Raw genomic sequence first — 23,174 nt, forward strand, 5'->3', positions numbered from 1 at the left:
ATTTGTATATTTTAGACAGTTCTGAGGTAATATTGATTTATATTCTACTTGGTAGGTATGGTGAAACCTATGTGGTAGTTAACAACTACAGTAGAACCCGCATTACAAATGCCTAATATAAATATGCTAAAAAAAAGTTCTGGCATAATAATTTAGTAGTAAAGTAGACATCTCACTGAGTAGTGGAAACACTGATTTGTCAACATGCACACAAAAAAGGATGAAAAAATGAATTAAAATGAATATGTTCAGCCAGCACTATGTAGCTGCACAGGTGTATACGAGGGTGTGCGCATATGTATTGAGTCCTAGCTTGTTAAAGTATTATTAGTTCCGAAAGCTAGGAAGTATATCACTTTTATATTTGTCTATCAGCAGTACTACATACTTTACCTACCAAATGTAAGCACTGACCAGTAATACTGTCTCATAATTTATTAATTTCCCCAATTAAATTTTCCTTTGATACTATGACGAATAACAACATTTTAGCAAACATCATATGGGAAATTGCGGGGACTGAGAGTTTATATTAATGGAGGCAAATTCAGATGGGTGGTTGGATGAAAGGGGAAGTTGTAAAGTAAGTTCTATCACTGCAGTTTGGTAAAACTCAGCACCAGCTTCACACAGCTTCAAAGATTGTGGTATCAGTAACACTCAGAGTGGTGCCTACCAAAGGTAAAAAGTGTTGAGTACTTTCATTTCTCTGTAAGCTTTTTTATGCATTCTGATCAGCTGAGGAGTTTATATGTCCCTTCTAATATCTGTATATTGATTTGCTCTATTTCTTATTCCATTCTCCTGACCATACTGTATCTCATCCAGTGGATGTCTCAGCACATTTGTGATTGTTAACTACGATTATGAATTTTGTTCAATCTTGGAACAATTTCCTTTAGATCTCCAGGATTTCTGTGAGCCACTTCTTGTCAGATCTTCACTGATAAAGCTCAGTTCAAAATTTTCTTTCTATACAAGTGACCATAAAATTGTAATTCCTATTTCCTGATTTCATCAGTGATTTTTTCTTCAATTTGACTGAATTCCTTTGGCACTTCTCAATCATTTTGGTCAAAGCATTTTCCTCAGAATTTTGTTTTTTGATTTGAGATTTGCCACCTGTTATCATAGTTTCTGATGTTAAAGTGCTATCGTTTTAACAACTGCTATAATGTAAATTTGTCTTCTGCTGTAGAGATGTTTTATTCCATCTATTCCAAGAGTGATTGTATGCTCTTATTTTTTCCATTCTTTCTTTGTAAGCTTCCCAATTTAGACCTGACTGTTCAATAATCTTAATTATAATAAATTTTGTCAGCATTTCTTTTCATTTATATGCTGATGCATTGTTGAGCTCTAATGGTTTCTTGCTGGTCGAAAGTCACATAGGTCAATGAAAAATTAATACAATGATAAAGAGGCAGGGGTATTAGTGGAATATAGGCAAGATGATGATGATGATGATGATGATGATGATGATGATAATGATAATCATAATAAATGATCAAGAATGTTCTGGTAAATATAGTGGAGACAAAAAAGTGTAAAAAAATGACTTAATAGGAGCAAGGGTAAGCTAAAATAAGAGTAGTTTAATAATTCAAAGCTCATTTATTTTGTAACAAATACTATTACCCCACAATGGCAATTTAAAACTGTCACTTTGGAGGCAACTAGCCGACTGCTGTGGCCGAGCAGTTCTAGGCACTTCAGTATGGAACTGCGCTGCTACTGCAGTCGCAGGTTCCAATCCTGCCTCGGGCATGGATGTGTGTGATGTCCTTAGGTTAGTTAGGTTTAAGTAGTTCTAAGTTCTAGGGGACTGATGATCTCAGATGTAAAGTCCCATAGTGCTTAGAGCCATATGAACCATTTGGAGGCAACTAATTGTTGGCACCGTGTATAATCTGCTTGTGCCAGGAAAAGGGAGTTTGCTATTATTTGAAATGATTATAAGAAGCTATATCACAGGTCATCGATTAAGGTTACACTATAATCTGACAAATTCTGTTACCTCACTCATGGTAGTCATGATTCACTTCTACAAAACTGTTTTTACATTACGTAAGAGATAGGAAGTCTTTCACGACTAGTACCAGTGATCCGCTTTGAGGTACTTCTTTCTGTTCATATTTTCATCTTCACTTATTTCAGCTTGTGCGTCATAGGCCATACCCAGGTTATACTGCATCAGTCCTTCTTTCAATGGCTTCAAGGTTAGGGCGGATACAGGGTGTCCAGTAAAGGCGTCCCTGATTTCAATATCAAATATCTGAAAAACTAAGATCAAAAGACCAGTACAATGAAAGGTACACTATTGTGAAATCTCTAAAAATTTTATACAGAAGTTTCAAAAAAGTTCAAAAAGCTGCCAAAAGATGGCACTGTACACTGTGCAGTTCATACAGTATCAGCATGCATAATCAAACTCATCCTCTGCATACAGTTTTTGCAGTAATTATTGCAATTCTTTTGTAAATGTTCACCATTCACAGTATGGAGATGGTGCAAACCAACAATGTAATTTGTTATCACATCCTATAGTATCTCAATGGAAATGGATTCAGGTGCCACATAGATTGCTGATTCACACTCGTAGGACACTACAAGATGACTCCTATAGATAGTGCCATTCAAGGGGTCCCATAAAAAGAGTCAGATCAGCCAACTACAGAGGGCAATCCATGCCTGCATCAGTAAATTTGCAATAATCCAATGCAATGATGATATTCTCAGAGTATTCATCAAGAAAATGAAACACCTGTACAGTGCAATGTGGTCTGGCCCATCTTCCATGAAATACACGGTGGGTTGTCAATCCTCCTACACTAGTTGTGAGGCAATAAACTGTTCCAAAACTACAACATAATGTCCACTAGTGATTGCTTCTCATATGAAAAAATAGTCAATACTGCAGACCAAACAGTAAATTTGGGAGGATTCAGTGGTTTTGCTTCAAACAAATGGGGATTTTTGGATCCCAAAATTGCCAGTTTTGTTTATTCACGACTCCATTCATGTGGAAGTGTGCTTGATTCTTGACCGATACAGACAACATCAAATCCTTCATTATAAATCATTGTGACAACCTGGTTTGCAAAGTCCACCCTCTGTCACACAACTAGTGCAGATATGACCTGGTGGCTTAGCAATCTGAATGGAAATGTGTAGGCTGTATCTCGGTTTTTTCTGCATGCTGGAATGCTTCAAACTAGTCTGCTGCAATTCTTCAGAAGAATTCCAGAAATGGTGGTAACATTTTCAGGCTTAAATACAGTTTGACTGGGGCTAACATTCCCCACTAGATCATTAGCCACACTGCCTATCTATTGGAATTTGGTGAGGAGTTTGCAAATGGTTTTCACACTGAACATTTTTGGAATATTAAATTGTGTTTGAAAATTGTGCCTTCCTGTCATATGACTGTGTTCTAATATGTGGTATTCCAGTACCAGAAAAACACATTGTTCAATGGAATATATGATTTCAACCTCTTCTTTTGGTATGCTAACCTCCTTTGACATTCAACAGCGAAACTGATAGTTCTGAGCAGCTATTTGTAGGCATTACATACTTCAATTACAGTGCCATCTGTTACCAGCTTTTCGAACTATTTTGAAACTCATGTATAAAATTTGTATAGCTTTCACAATAAACATACCATTGTTCAACTCATCTTTTAATCTTAGTTTTAGAGATATTTAATTTTGAAACCAGGGACTCCTTCGTTGGACGCCCTGTGTATGACCACTCAAGACTGCCCAGCATTGCACAGTTGCGGAAAAGAAATCATAAACTTTTTCACAAAACCAAAGAGTGAAGTTGAGTATTCTGACACCTTAGCAGCAACATTCACACCTGGATTTAGGGAATGACTCCTGCAGGGAACACAAAATGCCTTAGGATTTATATCTAAAATTTGATTTTGCAATAGAACTGTCATCGTAGTCTTGCTCTTAATGTACTCAAGAGGCACATTCATTTTTTCTAACTGCTTCAAGACAGCCTCTGTAAGCCCAGTACCAGATGTATCTCTTCCATATACAAAATATAGAAAATTTTTATACCACAAGTGTCAGCAACAGTAGAGTTCATATGCTCAACACAGAGATATCTCATTTACAGTCCAAAATTATACTACAATATTTAGCAGTTTTCAATAAAGGCAATATTTTGTTTTCAATTTTGCATGTTTTTCCCCAGATAATGATGAGATTTATTTTCACCACATGCCATTCTCTATATATGTTTGCCTAGAACCGAATCAAATTTTCTCACTAATTAGACCAACTTTAAGAAATTCCCATTGTTGTGAGCAAACAGTTTGTTCCTCTTAAAGGAAGACACAAATCTAGCTAAAAATGATAACTGATATAAGGTGTTTAATTACACCTTTCCAAGGCTAGGTATCCACATTTAATATCTGCAGAGTCCCTGCATAGACAGCATTGCAAGATTTTAATCTTCTGGAGAGCTCCACCCACTTTTGCCACAATTCTGGGTGCACTTGGGACCAACCCTGGCTAGCTAATGTCTCGGAAATATGCCAGCAGCTGCTGTAACCACCTGAAGTGAGTACAGTAATAATATAGTGTTTGAAAATAGTTTGCAGTAGAAACAAAAAAGTCTGTACTTTTGTAATAAACTAACCATTTTCTCTGAACAATTTCACCACTGCACATACTATAATTGTAATTTTTAGATGTCAAGTGATGGTTACTATCTGCCAAATTCAGTTATTTGTTCTGGAGGAGATCTTTTGACTAAGGTTGTTCTAATAAAATTGTCTACTTCTTCCGGCCATTGTTCAGGACCTGAATCAACTACTTCCTAAACTGAGCTGGAATAGTTTTTATTCATTAGAGAGCTTGAACCAATCTCATTTACCCTAAGACACTGAGGGTACATCTTCACCTACCAAATGATTATGCTGCATTTATGCATGGATCAACTTGGTCAGCATCTTTCTTAAAGTGAAAAAACTTATCTAATGAAAATATCAATTTTTTATCTACTTTTCTCCTTCAGCTCATCTTTTCCTACACTGACTGCCTGAGGGGAGCTTCCTAACATCAAACATCGTAAGAATTTATGACATGCACAATATAGCCTACTGAAACATGTCACGTCACAGTGACAAAGGCTTTTCACATTAAAACATTAACCCCTGACCACCATCAGCTGAACTGCAAGTATTAACTTTTAACACAATCATTTCTGTCATCTTTACCAAACAACATACAAGGGAATGATAAGACCAACAACAGAATCTTCTGCATGTACATCATAGTTGTTCAAAGTTAATACACAAAAATAAAGTTTATTGTAAATTAAATATGTTTCTAACCGGCATAGCACATACAGATCTATATCAGCTACAAAACAACAGTTCAATCACTTTATCACACTTCACTCACTACTTAGCAAAAAAAATGACCACTGTACAAAGGAACTGCCAACCACAGAGCCGCATATCCACTGTCCACACAGCAAGGTTAGGTTCTTTCCCACATGTACTGGGTACCAATTTGCACGCGCCTTCGTGCGACAGAGCTACTACTATAGGTGTTTCAAGTTTGCTGTAGAGGACCTGTTAGGCAATCATATGTTGGCACTTATCTTTATTTCTTTATTATAAAGTTTTTCGCTTCTGTGGGGGCTGTCAATCTGATGCAGGTGCATTTCAAGTGTTCTGCTGGCACATGCCAGAAACTGAGTTGGCAACACTACTACTAGGAAGGTTTGCTATCTTGGAAGACACATCCAAAAGGCGCCGATAGAGAAAGTACGTGTAGGTTCAGCTCCCAGTTATGAAGATAAAAGAAATAGTAATTGTAAATCGTGTATCAGAAAAGTTTGTAAAGGAATTCAGTGTAGAACCTGCAAGTACTGGTTTCATGAAAATTGCTGCAAGATCAACTTAAAACTCGTAACTGATGACTATTTGTGGACCTGTGAGCCGTGCATAGCAGCCGCGTGTGAAAGTAAATTTTCAAACATTATCAAAAATAAGGACGAAATAATCAGAATGCTACAAACCTATATTGAAGTGCTAGAAGTGAAATACGCTGTCCTCCAAGACCGATATACAGCTCTACAAAACAGTAGTGCTTCGACAGTGTGTGTAGATCGGTGTTATGTACATCGTGAAAACGTAACCGTCGACGACGCCACATTTATATACAAGAAAGGAAACCCACAAGTGAATAAAGAAGCCCCAACAGTGGACAAAGTTCAGTGCTTGATAAACAGTGATAATTCAAATAACAAAAACGGTGCATCTAAAATTGTAGTAGACGGCAACACGTGCGCACAAAACACGCGTGGTTGCGTAAGAAAAAGTTCCGATCGCGTATGTAAACAAACACAACGGAAAAATAACGTAAAAATGTTTGGAGACAGTCATGCTCGCAATATTTCTACATGCATGTCGAACTCTGCTCAAGATGGTTCGTGTATATCAGCAATTGTTAAACCAGGAGCAAAATTCGTGAATGTGGTAGAAGACATACACACAGAATGTGCTAAATTCATGGAAAAAGACTGTGTTGCGATAATCGCAGGAGCAAACGATGTTTATTGCAACGAGGCCAGCACTTTCATTAAAAAGCTACTCGTATTGCTGCAGTTATTACAGCATACAAACATAATACTAACAACTGTGCCCACGAGATATGACCTGGCAGACTGGTCTTGTGTGAACAGAGAAATTCGCCTAACGAATAGTAAACTGAAACACTTTTGCACTAAGTTTACGAATGTGACACTACTGGATACAGACAGGTATGAGAGACACTGCTTCACAAAGCATGGACAACATCTAAATCAGTTTGGCAAAAATAAACTAGCAGCAGACATTGGAAAAGCTTTTCATGAAATAATAGGCCTAAACAATAACGATCATGAAAGCAGACCAGTCATAGCCCTAACTAACGAGGGAAACTAGTGAGCTGGGCCAACTCTAGCAGGATTTGGTCCAGTAATAAAAATCTGCAACAAGTAATTAATACACAAACGAAAGTTCACTCAAACAGCAATACAATTAAAGACAAACAAAAGTTAACAGTGTTTCATCAGAACATAAGAGGCTTATACTGCAAGCTGGATCAGTTCACAGCAAATATAGAAGACACAAAAGGTATAAACATTGCCCACATTCTGTGTCTAACAGAACACCACATCACTGCTGGTATTGAAGTGGTCCCTATTCCCAACTATGTTTTGGCAACGTCTTATTGCAGGAACTATATGGACAAAGGAGGAGTAGCTGTATATGTAAAAAACAATATCTTGTTCACGGCAATAGATGTACAAAGATTCTGCTTTGAGCTACATTTTGAAGTATGTGCTATAGAGGTGCCAGACACTGTCTCCAGATTAACAGTTGTGGCAGTTTACAGGGCACCATCTGGTAATTTTAAAGTGTTTGATAAACAATTAGATACTCTTTTGTTATACTTAAGTAGAAAAAAATAGGGGCATGGTAGTTGTTGGGGATTTTAACAGAGATTTCTTGGTTAATTCTCCCTGCAAGGTGGAGTTTGAAAATCTCATGTGCACGTACAACCTTGTTCCCGTGGTTAGCTCGCCCACCAGAACCACAACCTCTTCCAGTACTCCCATTGATAACGTTTTTGTTGATCAGAGTAAAGTCAACCATATTAATATTGAAATGGTTATAAATGGTCTGTCTGACCATGACGGACAACGAGTTACTTTCAACAGCTTGGGAATTCCTCTGATTGACACCTCACTTAGATGGAAAACAGTAAGGAAAATAAGTGAGGAAGCTATTCAAATGTTCAGATCATGTCTTCAGCATACTGACTGGACACCTGTTTATCTAGCAGAAACTGCTAATTCAAAATACAATTTATTCACAAATGAGATAGCAGGTACCTTTGAAAGTGTATTTCCAAAAAAGTCATACAGAGTCCAACCTGCTAGGTCTGCCAAAAAACCATGGCTCACTAAGGGCATCATAGCTTCCTGTCAGAGAAAAAGACAACTCTACATAGCATCAAAGACTTCTAACAACCCTGCTCAGCTAAAACATTATAAACTCTACTGTAAAATTCTTGCCAAAGTAATTAAAAACTCTAAAAGTATGTGTATAGCATCTGAAATTACTAATTCTGAAAATGAAAATTAAAACAATCTGGAATGTGATAAAGAGAGAAACAGGGACTGTAAACTACACCAAAGACAAAAATATTGTTTTAACTGTTGACAACTCAGAGATAACTAATAGTGAGGAAATTGCTGAAATCTTTAACCAACATTTTTTAACTGTCCCAACACAGATAGGTTGCCATGGTTCTGTAGATAAAGCTGCCTGTATAACGAAAAATAATTTTCCAGAACCTTTCAGTCAAATAAGTGTGCTTCCAATTACTGCCAATGAAATCAAAAAAATCATACAGTCTTTGAAAAATAAACATTCTGCTGGTATCGATGATATTTCAAGCAAGCTGTTGAAGGCTTGCTGTAGTGAAGTGGCCGAAGTTTTGTCTCACATCTGCAACACATCCGTGCAACAAGGAGTGTTTCCAGACAGAATGAAATACTCTGTTGTCAGGCCCCTGTACAAAGCAGGGGATGCTACAAATGTGTCAAACTATCGCCCTATCTCTCTATTAACAACATTTTCAAAAGTCCTAGAAAAAGCTCTGTACAACAGGATTGTGGCACACCTTGGTGACCTGAACATCATTAACAGTCAGCAGTTTAGTTTTCAAAAGGGGGTTTCAATAGATAACGCAATTTTCTCATTCACAAATGATATTCTAGAGTCTATAAACAGCAAGAGGCTGCCAATTGGTGTCTTATGCGACCTATCAAAGGCGTTCGACTGTGTAGATCACCAGATACTCTTCAAGAAGGCCTGTCATTATGGAATTACAGGACCTGTAGGGAACTGGTTAAAATCGTACCTCGAAAATAGGATGCAGAAGATTATTCTAGATGTTTCAGATAGTGTATCACAATGTATAGTGGACTCTGAGTGGGGAATTGTGCAGCATGGAGTGACACAGGGATCAGTCCTTGGGCCCTTGCTGTTCCTCATATATGTTAATGACCTGCCTTTATCCATCAATAAGCAGTGTAAATTTACAATGTTCGCTGATGATACGAGCATTGTGGTGGATAATGTGTCAACTACTGACTTAGAATCCGAGGTCAATGATATCCTTAAAGAAGTTCTGGGTTGGTTTAGTATTAACTCCTTTTCAATAAATCTGAAAAAAACCAATTTTATCCAGTTCCAGACAACCCACAAAAACCCAAAAGAAATAGTTATCACACAGAATGATTAGATGATAAAGCAAGTGTACTTATCAAAATTCCTAGGCGTATACGTGGACAGTAGGCTGAACTGGGAACATCACGTTCTACAAACACTAAAACGGCTGAAGTCGGCAACATTTGCTTTACGAATTTTGTCACGCTTCAATGACATTACCATCTCAAAGTCCGCTTACTTTGGCTATTTTCATTCAGTCATGTGTTATGACATCATCTTCTGGGGCAATACACCTGCCGCAAAGAAAATCCTCGCAGCACAAAAAAGAGCAATAAGAATCATTTGTGGTGTACCCCCATGAACCTCATGTCGAAATCTTTTTAAACGACTTGAAATACTGACAGCAACATCTCAGTACATATATTCACTGATGTGCTTCATAATAAATAACCCCACTCTGTATGAAACGAATTGCCTACATCATGAACATAACACCAGAAGGAAAGAGGATTTCCACTGTGAGTTAAAGAACTTGACACTTATTCAGAAAGGGGTAAAGTACGCTGGAACGAAAATTTTCAATTCCCTACCCAACAGGATCAAAAGTATAAGGAGTAGTACATCAGTATTTAAACGTAGCTTGAAACATTATTTACTTGAGACATCACTTTATTCACTAGAGGAATTCTTTCAGAGAAATAAGTAAAACCCAGATTGGAAAGATGTTTTTAAATTTTTTGACACTGTTTACTGTTAAACTAATGTAATAATGCCCTAATGTAAAAATTCCTGTTTTTCTCATTTCCATTCTTGGGTCACTTTTAAACCCAAAGTGGGAAGTTTTGATTACTGTTCAAGGTTAAAATAAATGCAATAATGCCCTAAATATAAAACTGCTATCTTCACAATTATATTGACTAGTTTTTAAGTTAATAAGTATGACTTTTGTGCACTGTTATTAATACTATAACAATGTCTTTATTCTATGTATTTCATTATGTATATTGACATGTTCCATATCTGAGTGACTTGCTCACATGTACAGATCTGTGGAACAAGTATATAAATAAATAAATAAATAAACAGCTCCAGAACTTCATTTGTCATTTGTTTCACACTGCTGTAGATAATTTCCAGAAAGACACTTGATTTTATGAATGATTTATATTTCCAACTCACTATCACACTTCTTCATTTATGGAAAACATTCATTGTCTTGTTTAATTCGTCATTTTGGAATCATATTAAAATTAAAGATTTTTCTGCCCCCTCAAAACCTTGCCACCTTGGGTGACAGCACAGTCTTCACCCCAACCCCCCCATAGCCCCTTCCTGGAGCCAGCCCAGACAAAGGTGACAGGAATTTCCTCTCTCTCCAACATGGCAGCTACACATTATTCAACTACTGAACAATGTACACATTTCATGTTGCTTGGCACTAACCATTTCCAGGTAGTGTTCTTATGCTTGTGATTTTTACTACATTTACATTTTTATTTCACTGCCTTTTTCATTTTCTTGTTCCAACCAGAAAGTAATTTTAAAGAATCTGCACTTGTCAGTCCTCCAATCAAAAGCAAAGTTACATACATAGTTTTTGACTGAAAACTTGAGATAGCAGTTTCTTGTTACCACAAACAGTACCATTAAGAACTCATTGAATAATGATAGTATGTTCCTATTATTATCTTACAGTACCTTTTACCATTACAGTTAGACATAAAAATTGTTTCTACAAATTACCAGCACTGTTGGTGTTACAAATGTGAGGCAAGGGTTCTCCATACCTCCAAAGGGAAAGGATGGAGGTAGCACAAGAAGATCATAAACTCCCCATACATACTCCCCACAGATATCTTCCGCAATGGACAGCATTTTCTCAGTCTGAAAATAAAAACTAGGAATTATTTAAGAAAACAGAACTCTCTTAATCATAAGCAAGCACAGAATTAGCAAATATATTTGCATCTGATTTCCCTGATGATGCTGATCAATATGGTACATACAAAAATGATCAAGAAGTAAAACCAGATTGCATCCATAACCTTAAATCTTTTGTAACATGAAAGTAAATGATTTTAATTCAGCTTTTGCTCCACATTCACAACTTCTCTTTCTGGAGCTTGTTTTTATGATGGTGCGCCCATGCAATCCACTATGGCAGCATTTGTATCTGGTGCCAGTAGAGGCTGGGAGAAGCAAGAGCACCACTGTCACTCTCAGCCAGTGTCTCAGCCGGTAAATACAAATGAGTCAGGCTGCTGCCAACGGGGCCTTGTCCGCTTGTACCTTCTCCACCGTATGCAAATGTTCTCAATCCAGACTAGCTCTGTGCCAGTGCGCATTCAGTTGTCAGTGATAGTACTCTGTACATGGACAGTTAATAATTGTATTAATTTTTTGCTAACTTTGTCATTATTCGGCGTGCAGTTACCAGCTGACATAATTTTTGGGTATGTAATGGTTGTCAACAAAGAGCGTAGATTTAGCAGTTTTGGTGACGAGGTAGCTCGTTCTGTGCATGTCTTTTGCGAGTGAAATGGATCTGGTGTTGGTTCAGTTTCAACAACAGCAGCAACAACCCGAAAAACAACAGCAGCAGTTAGATTTGTTTTGTCAATAATTTACAAATTTTCTGGGAGCAACTGCCCCTGCCCCCACCCACTGCCACCTGCATGCCCCACCCCCCAACCTTCTGCACTGCTCCAAAAACCAGAGGAAGATTGGGACACATACACATGACATCTGCAACTGCATTTCAGGTACAGGATCCATTGTTAGATTTTTTTTTAAACTTTGCCCCATTGAAAGACCCACAATGTGTGACTTACTTAATACTTATCACATAATGCAAATCCATGTGGTGGTTTCCCACATGGATTTCCACCAGTGGCAAAAGAAACCAGGCCAGTCCTACTAAGCATGGGTTGTCAGTCTCTGTGGTCTAAGTAGGAAATGTAAATCTGTGTGTGCTCACCGCCAGTACGCCTCTGCCGATTCCTTAATTCACATCGTTGTTGTTCATACTGCCCCAGACAGAAAGCTCCGTTGGGAAGCGTTTAAAAGATCCAACAGTTGAGTACGTTTTGGGAATCACTAGGGCCTTCAAAGAGCCACAAGCTGCGTCTGAACAATTTGAGTATGTCATGGCCACACAGTCAATATGCTCCTTGGAACCACATCAGCGGCATTCCCTGATGTTCTCTAATTCATTCAAGCTGTAATCAGACATTGCTGTTTTCTGCTGCAGTTTCCTGTTATGTTCTGATTGTTTCCTAGTACTCTCCCGGCACTGCTGCCCACACAGGTGCACCATGTGTGCTGCTTCCCATAAGCAAGGCCATGTCATCACAGTCTGTCAAGCTCCCTGTGTAGCTAGGCCTCAGATTTGGTTGTGCAGGTCACAGAAATGCAAAATGCATACTATTATGCTAGTCCATAGCTGCAAGCTCAACGTCCCCAGAAACACTGCGCAGTTGATTCAACAACAAATGTTACGTTTCCAGATCAACAATGGGTCCTCTGTGTCCCTTGTGAACCTGGAAACACATTACCATCTGGGTCGACCTGCTCTCTCCTCTGCAAATTGTCATTTGGTTGGTTATGGAAACCAGCCTGTCCCTGTTCAAGGAGAGTTCATGATCAACATCGAATATCACCTCCTGATGAGGGAGATCAAGTTTTTAGCAGTAGACAGTGTAAGGTTGGAGAACATTTTTGCTCTCAATTCATTCACAGTCTTTGGGTTTCAGATCCAAAATGAGGTACATCTTGTTTTCAACTCTCTTCCATTCAAGGAACCCTAACTCCTCTGCCATGAGTTTGGTCCCATTTTTGTCAGGTTTGGGGACAGTAAAAGATTTTGAGGCACACATAATCCTGAAATTGAAAGCCATACCTAAATTTTGTTGTGCTTAGCCTCTCCCCTTCACCCTGAGATCGGCATTCAAGGAGGAACTTGACAGGTTGCAATGTCTGGGTATCACTGAACCGGTCACCTTTAGCCAATGGGAGACACCACTTGTTGTCATTTGCAAACCTTCAGGGGCACTTCATTTGTGTGGAGATTTCAAAGCCAACATTAACACTTAGTTGGTAGCAGATTCTTATCCAATTCTGTGGACTGATGAAGTTCTCACGAAACTGGAGGGTAGTGAATGTTTCTCAAAAATTGATTACAAGGAGGTATATCTATAGCTTTGTCTGGATTGCACTTCCCAACAGATTATGTTTATCAACACCCGGTTCAGGTTATACTGTTGGATGTGCTCACCTTTTGGCATCGCCAATGGCCTCCCCACCTCCTTTTTTCAGTGGTTCTTAGAACAGTTAAAATGTAATGTCTCCTGTTGTACAAACTATCTAGATGACATCATCATCACAGAGTCCTCATGACAGGAACATCTTGACAACCTTCAGACTCTATTCACTAAACTGCAAGAAGCAGGCCTTAAGTGCAACCTGTGGAAGTCAGTTTTTCCAGACACAAGTAGAATATGTGGGCCATTTTCTTTCAAAGGATAGCATCCATCTTACACTGCATCATCAAGCCGCTATTCCCAACCTTCCTAAGCTGCACAATCTGAAAGAACTCCAAACATTTTTGGGAAAAGTCAGTTACCATTCAAAACTTATTCCCATTGCAGCAAATGTCATTCATCCTCAAACAACTACGGAAAAAAGGTGTTCCTCTTGTTTAGTCAGTGGACTTAGACAAGGCATTTGCCCATGTCCAATCTTTGCTAATGTCTGGAATCTTTACACCAGGCAAATAGCTGGTTCTCGCCACCAACGCTTCCCAGTATGGACGTGGGGCAGTTTCGTCACACAGGGAAGCTGATGGGTCTGAACAAACTCTGGCATATGCCTCAAAGACACTGTCAGCTGCTCAATGCAATTATTCACAAACAGAAAGTAAAGTGACAATGATCGTCTAAGCAGTCCACAAGTTTCACAATTTCCTCTATGTAAATGAATTCTACCTCATTAGCAACCATAAACCACTTGCGGCGCTTTTTGGCCCCCGTCCTCCAGACAGGCCAGCACACAGAATTTTGCTGTGAGCTTTATTTCTGAGCACATATCAGTATAAGATTCATTATCATCCAATGGAGATGCACTGTTGCATTTACCCATTGGTCCTGACCCAGAATTTCACAAAAGAGAATGTGTGTGTTTCCAAATCAATGATCATGTGCAGTAGGCACTGGATAGCCCCCAGTCACAGTGTAGAGAAAGCCTCTCGGCAAGATCCATTTCTCTGTCAGATGTCTCATTTTGTGTCAAAAGTTGGCCCAAACAGCTACCTGCTAAGGAGTCAGGCCCACTCCACAACTGTTTTGTTCTTTGTAATTGGCTAGCAGTGATTGATGAAACACTCCTCCTTAGTATGGATTTGGATGAAGTCTGCATTGTCACCCTGCTGGTCCTCTGGTCTCAGGTTCTTGCACTTCTCCACTGAGGTCACTTGAGCATAACCAGCATGAAAACGCTAGCTAAGCATTTTGCCCACTGGCTCTGCATTGATTCAGCAGTTGAGAAGCTTGTCTGCAGGTGCAAACAGTGTGCTGAGGCAGCCCCCCCCCCCCCCTCACTCCCATGAACTTTTGCTCCAGGGCCCACCCCCCATCAGCTGTGGCACCGTGTCCACACAGAATTTGTGTGTGCTTTCAGTTATTCCATGTGGTTAGTGATGGTGGATGCCCTGCCAAATGACCCACTTGTCACGCATACCCCAGCAAAAGCTACTGCGGAGACTCTAAAGTGATTTTTGCGATCGAAGGATTGCCACAGATGATCATCTCCGATAAAGACCCACAGTTTGACTCAGTGTTGTTCCGCAGTTTCTGCATCCAGAACTGTATTACTCACCTTACGTCTGCACCATTTCACCCCAATCAAATCGTGAGGTGTAATGTACGGTGCTTACATTCAAGATGCAACTAGCAAAATGCTTGGCAGACTCGCCTTCAGATATGGCAGTGCCTATGATTCTAGGCGGACACAGGACCACCCAGCTGATAGGCCATAGCCCAGTGGAGCTCCTCCATGGCTGACAAACCCAGACACCCCTATATTTTCTCTGTCCTGCACCACAGCCTTACCCTTCACAATATGTCAGGGGGAATCCAGTCTGGGCGTGCACCTTCAGTTGGTGGCCGGGATGGGCACTGGCTACCGTTTGGGAGAAATAAGGCCAGTTGAATATTCACTGTGAATATCAGTGGGGCATCACACTCCAACCATCAGAATTAACTATGCCCTCGATGGGGCAATGACCTGCTGCAGCTGCAGCTGCAGCAGACCTGTCAGAGGGCCTCCTGCACACACTGCCCCCTCCTAGGGGCCAGACGCCATGGAGGCCTCCCTCCTTCACTGGATGTAGACCCTCAATCCATGTCCGACAGTGACTGCCTGGATGCCACCCACTCATCAGATCAACAGCCAGGCATCCCCGTGTCGTTACTGCCTGTCTCTTGCTGCCACAGGGTCCACAGAGCCCCCACATGCTGGGTCATCACTGCGGCCAGTCCACCATCCTCCAGGCCACTCCTGCCTGTACACCCCACTCGGCCGGAGCCAGCTGACAGTCACATCTTTGGATGATGATGAGCCAATGGAAGCCAATGCTGTCACCGTACAACAGCAAATGTGATGCTGCCATCACTGCTGTCAGGTCACCTGGGTGGATCGGGTGGCTTCCTCACCGATACTGACCTTCCACCAGCACGATCTGGCCGGCACGGTCGTCCTTTTTCACGCGCCATCGCCAAAGGCACTGGCTCTGCGGAAGAGAGGAGGGACATGGCAGCAAGCTGCACAATGCCACTGCAGCATTTGTATCTAGTGCCAGTGGTGGCCTAGCAAAGCAAGTACGCTACAGTCGCCTGCAGCTAGCCCACCAGCTGGCAAATACAAATACATCGTGCCGCTGCCAGCAGGGCCTCAACCAATTGCATCTTCTTCACTGTATGCAAACATTCTTCAGTCAGACCAGGTCTATGCTGGTGTGCATTCAGCTGCCAGTGACAGGAGTCTGAACTTGGACAGTTAATAGTCATGTTAATATTTTGCTAAAACTGTCAACATCTGGCATGCATTTATCATCCGACATAATTTTTATGTATGTAGTGATTGTCAACAATAAGTGTAGATATAACAGTGTTGTACACTAAATCGCAAATCTCACACGTACACCCTACAGTATTTTGTGCTGTGAATAAAGAACAACTCTGCAATTTCACAAATATACCTCAGCAAATTCGTAGGCTGCTTGGTCTACAAACTCTTTCTCACTCCACACTTGGCACCTGGGACTCAGTCGATGGGACGCCAGTGCTCCGACAGCAATAGCAAACAGATATGAAGGTATAGGCACATTCTGACGAAATTTATGAAGTTTTAATCCTTTACCAACAAGAGATGGTTCCCCATCTCTCACAGCACTCATCAACACAACCAAGTCTTCAGGAGCACGTATCTGTGAAGTAAAGAACATATACATATATTGGCATGGAAAAACCACAGATGTTTTAAGGCATGTAACCTTAATTTCAGAAGACTCTACAAATGAATATTGCGCCTTCAATCAAAGTGTGAATGCAAACTTCACAAGGGCGCATTAGAACCTACTAAGTTTGGTGACAAGGAGGTCTCAATTGTAGTTTTCTACACATTATTATGGATATGAAAATTGCCCTTAATATTACAATTGCAATACATGTCTGCAACAAAGTAGTCAAGCTTGAACTTATATTAACTTCAATCAGGAACTGTTATCATTTGGTTCTGTGAACTAATGGATAATTTAATCTGTTGTTAGAGAATGCTAATTTTGCATTCAATAAATGTATGCTGTCGCTAAAGTGAGGGTCACAATATTTTAATTTTCCTCAGTATCAATGATGATGGTATATTTAATAGAGCACACAACAGTCAGATGTTTAGAGCCCATACATTAATTGTGTGAAAGAAATGTGGTTAACAAAGACAAGATGATGAAAATTTCAACATAAATTAAAATACACCTCACTACAAAATAGAAAATACAGATACACACACACACACACACACACACACACACACACACACACACACACACACGAGAGAGAGAGAGAGAGAGAGCGAGAGAGAGAGAGAGAGTATTTTTACCTGAGCAGAATATGTAACTTTAACCGCTGGAGAGTCCTGGCATGGAATCACTGAACGGCAGTGAATTGCCTGAAATTTAAAGAAAAGTCAGTACTTTTAGCTGCTTCATGAAATACAGATTAAGACTGATTAGAGCAGAAGAGCTGATTAGTAGGAAAAAATGGTAACAGTATTTTCAAATGTACCTACTAAAGCATTAAAAGCTGGAGTTACTGCCATTGAAACACATATTTTCAGTCCACTCTCAGTTAATATTTTACTAATATTACAACTTAATCTAATGTGAATTAATATACAGTGTGGTCAGAACAGCCTGAAAAGCTTGTAAGGGAGTTGCAGGGTAGGTTGTGCTGAGAAATAATTGTTAAGAAAAAAATTCGATACATTGTTCGAGTTCCATTTTAACTAGCATTAAAGTAAGGCAATCAGGCCACTGTATATACAAATTCAAGCAATTGCATTTGCTGAAATGGAGTAATGCACAAACAACTGTAAGTCCGTGAGTTACCATTTGTTGAGAGGCTTATTACCATTTAAAATGTGCCTTTTTCGGATGTGCCAAATTTAAGCTAGGTGAGCAAAAGCTTCTTTTGCCTGATTCAACGATACCAAACAAAGAACACGATTAGCAACACTTGTCTCTGGCAGGCTGCTCAAATTTGCACCTGCAATGATATGATTCGCTAACTTCAATGCTAATTAAATCACAAAAGGCGCATGCATCAAATTGTTTTCTCAACAATTATTTCTCAGCACAACCTACCCTGCAACACCCTTATAAGCTTTTCAGGCTGTTTTTACCACACTGTAGTTAAAAATTATCTATTTTTGTATACTGGACAGTATGTTCTTCATATACACATTAATCAAAGGTTTACTTGTAAAACTAATTTCTTCGTAGATAATTTATCTAATTTTGTGCTTTAAAATTATTCTCTTATCCAGTCCTTTCTCACTATTTACCATGTTTGCTATACTGTTAGTCACATCTGCATTTTAAGTTAAATCTTCACAAATTCACTTTGCCATATACTGTCCTTAATACTTTCTGTAACCACAGATCACAATTCCATAGCACAACATTGTACATCACCATTCATCATTCCATGTATTTCATTTTGCATCAGATTGGAAGTTTTCACCTCCACAGAACAAATCTCGTGAAGGTGTGAAGTGGCTTTTTTCTTTAATTTAGGGTAATTTTTCTTTTGTTTCTGTTAAATGATAATTATCTTACTTTAAGTACACAAAATTAATAAGATAAAAATTACATAATGCTTCTGGCATTTTAAACACTATCATGATGTGTCTGTTCATACTGGTGTTGTCATTACCTGGCACTGACTGAAAAGATATGGGTGCTTTCCACCTGCTGTCTGTTGAGGTGAGAGCCACTGGAGTGCACTAGCACTTGGAGATGTTTCATACTCTATTTTCACAATCACACTGAAACAGAAAAAGATAATCTCTGACCAGAACTTACGCAGCATTTTTCTCAAATGTGTGAAAATAATACAATAATAATACTGAAACTATTGAATCAAAAACTGCACTTTCAAGAGAATACACAAATAATTCTTCTAAAATCATTAAATAATACATTCACAGTTGCAAATACCATTTACAGCTATTGATATACACCGATGGTATAAAACAGCCTTAATTTTCCTGCAAACAAGCAAACATGCAACATGGTAAGTACAAACCAGTTAATTCTTCTACCCCCACCTCCTACTCAAACAAACTCAAATATAAATTTCACAAGAACCTCTTTGTATTACATTGATTTGGTTTAGAGAAAAGCTGAGACTGTACTGAGCAATGCACTGGATAATTTCAGACTAGAATATATTATTATTTTCATATCATACTGTTCTATGACAAAATGGTGTCTTCATTCTGTTTATGGTACTATACCACAGTTTAATTTTTGCTGTGACCAACTGTTCTGCTAACCAACATAACTTTCAGAATACACACATACATAAAGGAACTCCCAGAGATTGGAACAAGTTTTAGTACGATTGTATGGATTTAGATCCATAACTAATACAAGATGTTTGTAGTGCATACATTGATTAAAAGTCAATTTATTGGACAAGAAATAAGGAGATATATCACATTTCATATTGTCCTTAACTGAGATTTCCACAAATTTACAGTGTTTTCCTTTCACTCAAAATGAACAGACTTATTTCAGACTCAGGTAGCTGTTTCATTTGAGCTCTATTACTGCAGTTTTCTGAAAGTTCAATGACATTCATTGATGTGCAGACTACAAGGACATTCTTAAAGATGTCTCACCGGCAAAACCACTTTTGTTAAGAGTGTGAAGAACAGTATTTTATGGCATTATCATGAATCAAAAATACAAAAGGATCTTAAAACTCTGTTCCCCCTGTTGCCAATTGCTTTATGCTGCTAGTAGTATGTGTATGTGTGAAGTGCGCCAAGTGTAATGTTGCGTACATGTGTACTTAAATTGCCCGCCAAAAGTATCAGTGCAGACCGGCCAATAGAGACCACCAGTAGAAAGCATACACACAGCGCAGTCTTCGTTGCGCTATCCACTGCACGGAGCAGTGCTGACTGAATCTCTTGTTGTTATTCTAGTTTGTATCAAGCACATCAGTGTCCTGGGTCTCATGACGTCCCAGGAGGCTTATTGTTCAGACATTATGAATAAAGCCACACTTGTGTGACTTGGATCAGCTTTGTGTATTACGTAGTTACTACACAATTGGCGACGAGGATGGGGTGGTTTCTGCAAGTGCAATCTTTACATCTATATCTACATGGATACTCTGCAAATCACATTTAAGTGCCTGGCAGAGGGTTGATCGAACCATCTTCACAATTCTCTATTATTCCAATCTCGCATAGCACATGGGAAGAGAGAACACCTCTATCTTTTCATATGAGCTCTGATTTCCCTTATTTTATCATAGTGATTGTTTCTCCCTATGTAGGTTGGAACCAACAAAATACTTTCACATTCGGAGGAGAAAGTTGTTGATTGGAATTTTGTGAGAAGATTCCATCGCAACAAACAATGCCTTTCTTTTAATGATACCCATCCCAAATCCTGTATCATTTCAGTGACACTCTCTCCCATATTTCACGACACTGTAATACAAAACGTGATGCCCTTCTTTGAACTTTTTCTATGTACTCCATCAGTCCTATCTGGTAAGGATCCCACACTGCACAGCAGTAGATCTGTTACATTTTCTAAGTGTCCTGCTAATAAAATGCAGGTTTGGTTTCATCAGATTTATCCATTACAGATGTGGTGCTGCTGGCCTTGATTGAACAGTTTACTTGGCTGTGACCACTCTGTTAGCTTCCATTAACAGACAGGGTACCGCTCTACCAGTCCATCCACCCGCTTTTCCTCCATATGAAGGTTCAGTGAGGATTGAGAAGCTTAAGAAAAAAAGACTCAAGACAGCATTTATTGACTTTCAGTGTAAGACTCGAATTTGTACCAAGCCTTCTTCCTCTCGTGGATTCCACCTGAGGCGTATCAATTACTGTGTCAGCTTGCTCCTTTTGTTAGAACCGGCAGCTCTTATTTTTGATCACGTGTGCAGTTTATTGTCCAACCACTATCGCAAATGAACCCATGTCATAGTGGCATGAGCTGAATTCTACTGATGCTGCAAGAAACCAAACCGGTCATACAGGGGCTGGACAGCTGAACTTCATGGCCTTAGCCATAAGTGCCAGGTCATTACTGATGCCCATAATGACTCTTATGGAGACTCTATGGCATGCAATGCAGTTATCATTTAGCTCCAGGCAAGGAAGTGCACCAGAAGGATTTACTCCGTAAAAACACGCTGTTAGCAGAAGTTTTGCAAATATCAGAATATTTTGAAGTTTCTCGGGCAGCAGGTGACCAAATTACAGCATAGGACAATGTGGAAGTAGTGTCACAGGATGTGCCCCCTAGGATGATGTGTAGCTTACACAAGGAAGCGGCAGTGGTGGTGGTAAACAAGCGGGGCCGGCATCAAGATGATCAAGGCTGGGCCAAGCAACTGCAACTCCTGCAGTGCCAGTGTCAGCATTTTCTGTTTCTGTTTCGTCTTTATATTTTGTCCACCATGAATGTTCGGCATGCCCTAAGCACTGGGCTACTTGTAATGCTTGCCAGAAGAAAGGCCACACGGCCTTTGTGTGTCGTTCACCGAAGCTTGCCAAGGATATGGACATGGATATAAATTGTGTGGCTCCAATGTTTGTGACTTCTCCCAAGCTGTTTATTGAGTTAAATGTTTTACGCCATGTGCTCCAGCTACAGGTCAACACAGATGCTGCAGTGATGTTTTGAATTCTCAAACCTACGTGAGTTTAGGCTTGCTGCTTTTGACACTGGTCAGTTATAATTAAAGAACACTGGGCTGTTGGGACAATTTATGGTAGCTGCCTCTTACAAGTCAGTGTTCATTCCATTACATTTTTGGTGGTCTCTGATGCCAGTGTTGAGAACTTGTTCAGGATGGACGCATTTCCAGCATTGCGATTTTACATAACTCATGCAGTTCACCTTGCGTCTGATCAGGTACCATATTCTCAATTGGAAACAATGTGTGAGAAGTTTTCAGACTTGTTTTTGGAAGGTACTGTGTGTGCTATGAATTTTTCTGATCACATTTCTTTGAAATCCACAGCTTCGCCTCATTTTTGTCATGCGCATCCTACTCCTGTCGCCCTGAAAGGTCAAGTGAAACCAGCATTGGATGGATGTCAATCTCCAGGGGTGGTGCAACCCGTTGACTAGTGAATGGTCCTCTCCACCGCTTGTAGTTCAAAAGCCAACAGGGGAACTTTGCCTCTGTGGTGACTTCACTACTACTGTCAACAAGCAGTAGAGCGTAGATACCAATCCTCTCCCATGCCAGGAGGAGCTGTTGGTGAAATTATTAGGTGGCCAGAACTTTTCTTAAACTGATTTGTCTGAAGTGTATCTGCAGGTTTCTGTGGACAAAGAGTCTCAGCATGTTCTGGTTCTGAATACTACTTTTGGTCCCTATCAATATTTGTGCCTTCCTTTTGGTGTGCATAGTGCCCCTCCTATTTGCCAAACATTTTTAGAGCAACTGACTATGCATGTCCCGCATTGCATTAATTATCTGGATGATAATGTCATGGGCGCCAAACAATGTTGATCACTTGAGAAGTTTGAGGACTTTTTTTTCCATCTTACAGTCCACAAGCTTACAGTATAACCTTGTGAAATCTCAATTTTTTGTAATCTTGTGTTGTTTATCTGTGGTTCGAGGTTTTGTAGGATGGGATTCATCCTCTGCCAGAACCACATCTCTGCTGTCACATCTATGCCTCGCACTCATCCATGAAGGTGCTTCAGGCCTTCCTACAGAAGATTACCTACTACCATAAATTCTTCCTGGGGGTAGCAACATTGACCCACCATTTGTGTGCCCTGTTATGCAAGAATGTTCCATTTTGCTCGAACCCAGATTGCTAATGTATTTTTCAAATGTTGAAATCCAAACTACTCTCAGCACCTCGTTTAGTTATGTCCTGTCTGGACCAGCAAATAATTTTGGTGACTGATGCCTCACAGTATGGCCTTGGAGTGGTCCAAGCACATCAATATGCCGACAGCTCTGAACAACCTGTTGCTTTCGCCTCTAAATCTTTCACTCTGGGGATACTTTCAAGTGGAAAAATGAGACTCTTGGCATTGGCTTTCAAGACATTCAAAGTTTTTTTTTTGTTCCAAGTTTCATATTATTACTGACCATAA

At 39.7% G+C, this 23,174-nt stretch overlaps 1 protein-coding gene across 1 annotated transcript in view; it reads right to left on the reverse strand.

Moving 5' to 3' along the window:
* The window catches only part of LOC124798124 (leukotriene A-4 hydrolase), a 131,196-nt gene that overhangs the window by 71,587 nt on the left and 36,435 nt on the right, over positions 1–23,174 (reverse strand). Inside the window, exons 4-7 of the mRNA XM_047261382.1 lie at positions 18,733–18,844; positions 17,399–17,467; positions 16,500–16,727; positions 10,991–11,131 (exon numbers count right to left, since the gene is read on the reverse strand). Coding sequence (XP_047117338.1) covers positions 10,991–11,131; positions 16,500–16,727; positions 17,399–17,467; positions 18,733–18,844 — 550 coding nt within the window. The remainder of the gene's footprint in view (positions 1–10,990; positions 11,132–16,499; positions 16,728–17,398; positions 17,468–18,732; positions 18,845–23,174) is intronic.

This window comes from Schistocerca piceifrons, chromosome 5 (assembly GCF_021461385.2).
Source record: "Schistocerca piceifrons isolate TAMUIC-IGC-003096 chromosome 5, iqSchPice1.1, whole genome shotgun sequence".
Classification (NCBI taxonomy): Eukaryota; Metazoa; Arthropoda; class Insecta; order Orthoptera; family Acrididae; genus Schistocerca; species Schistocerca piceifrons.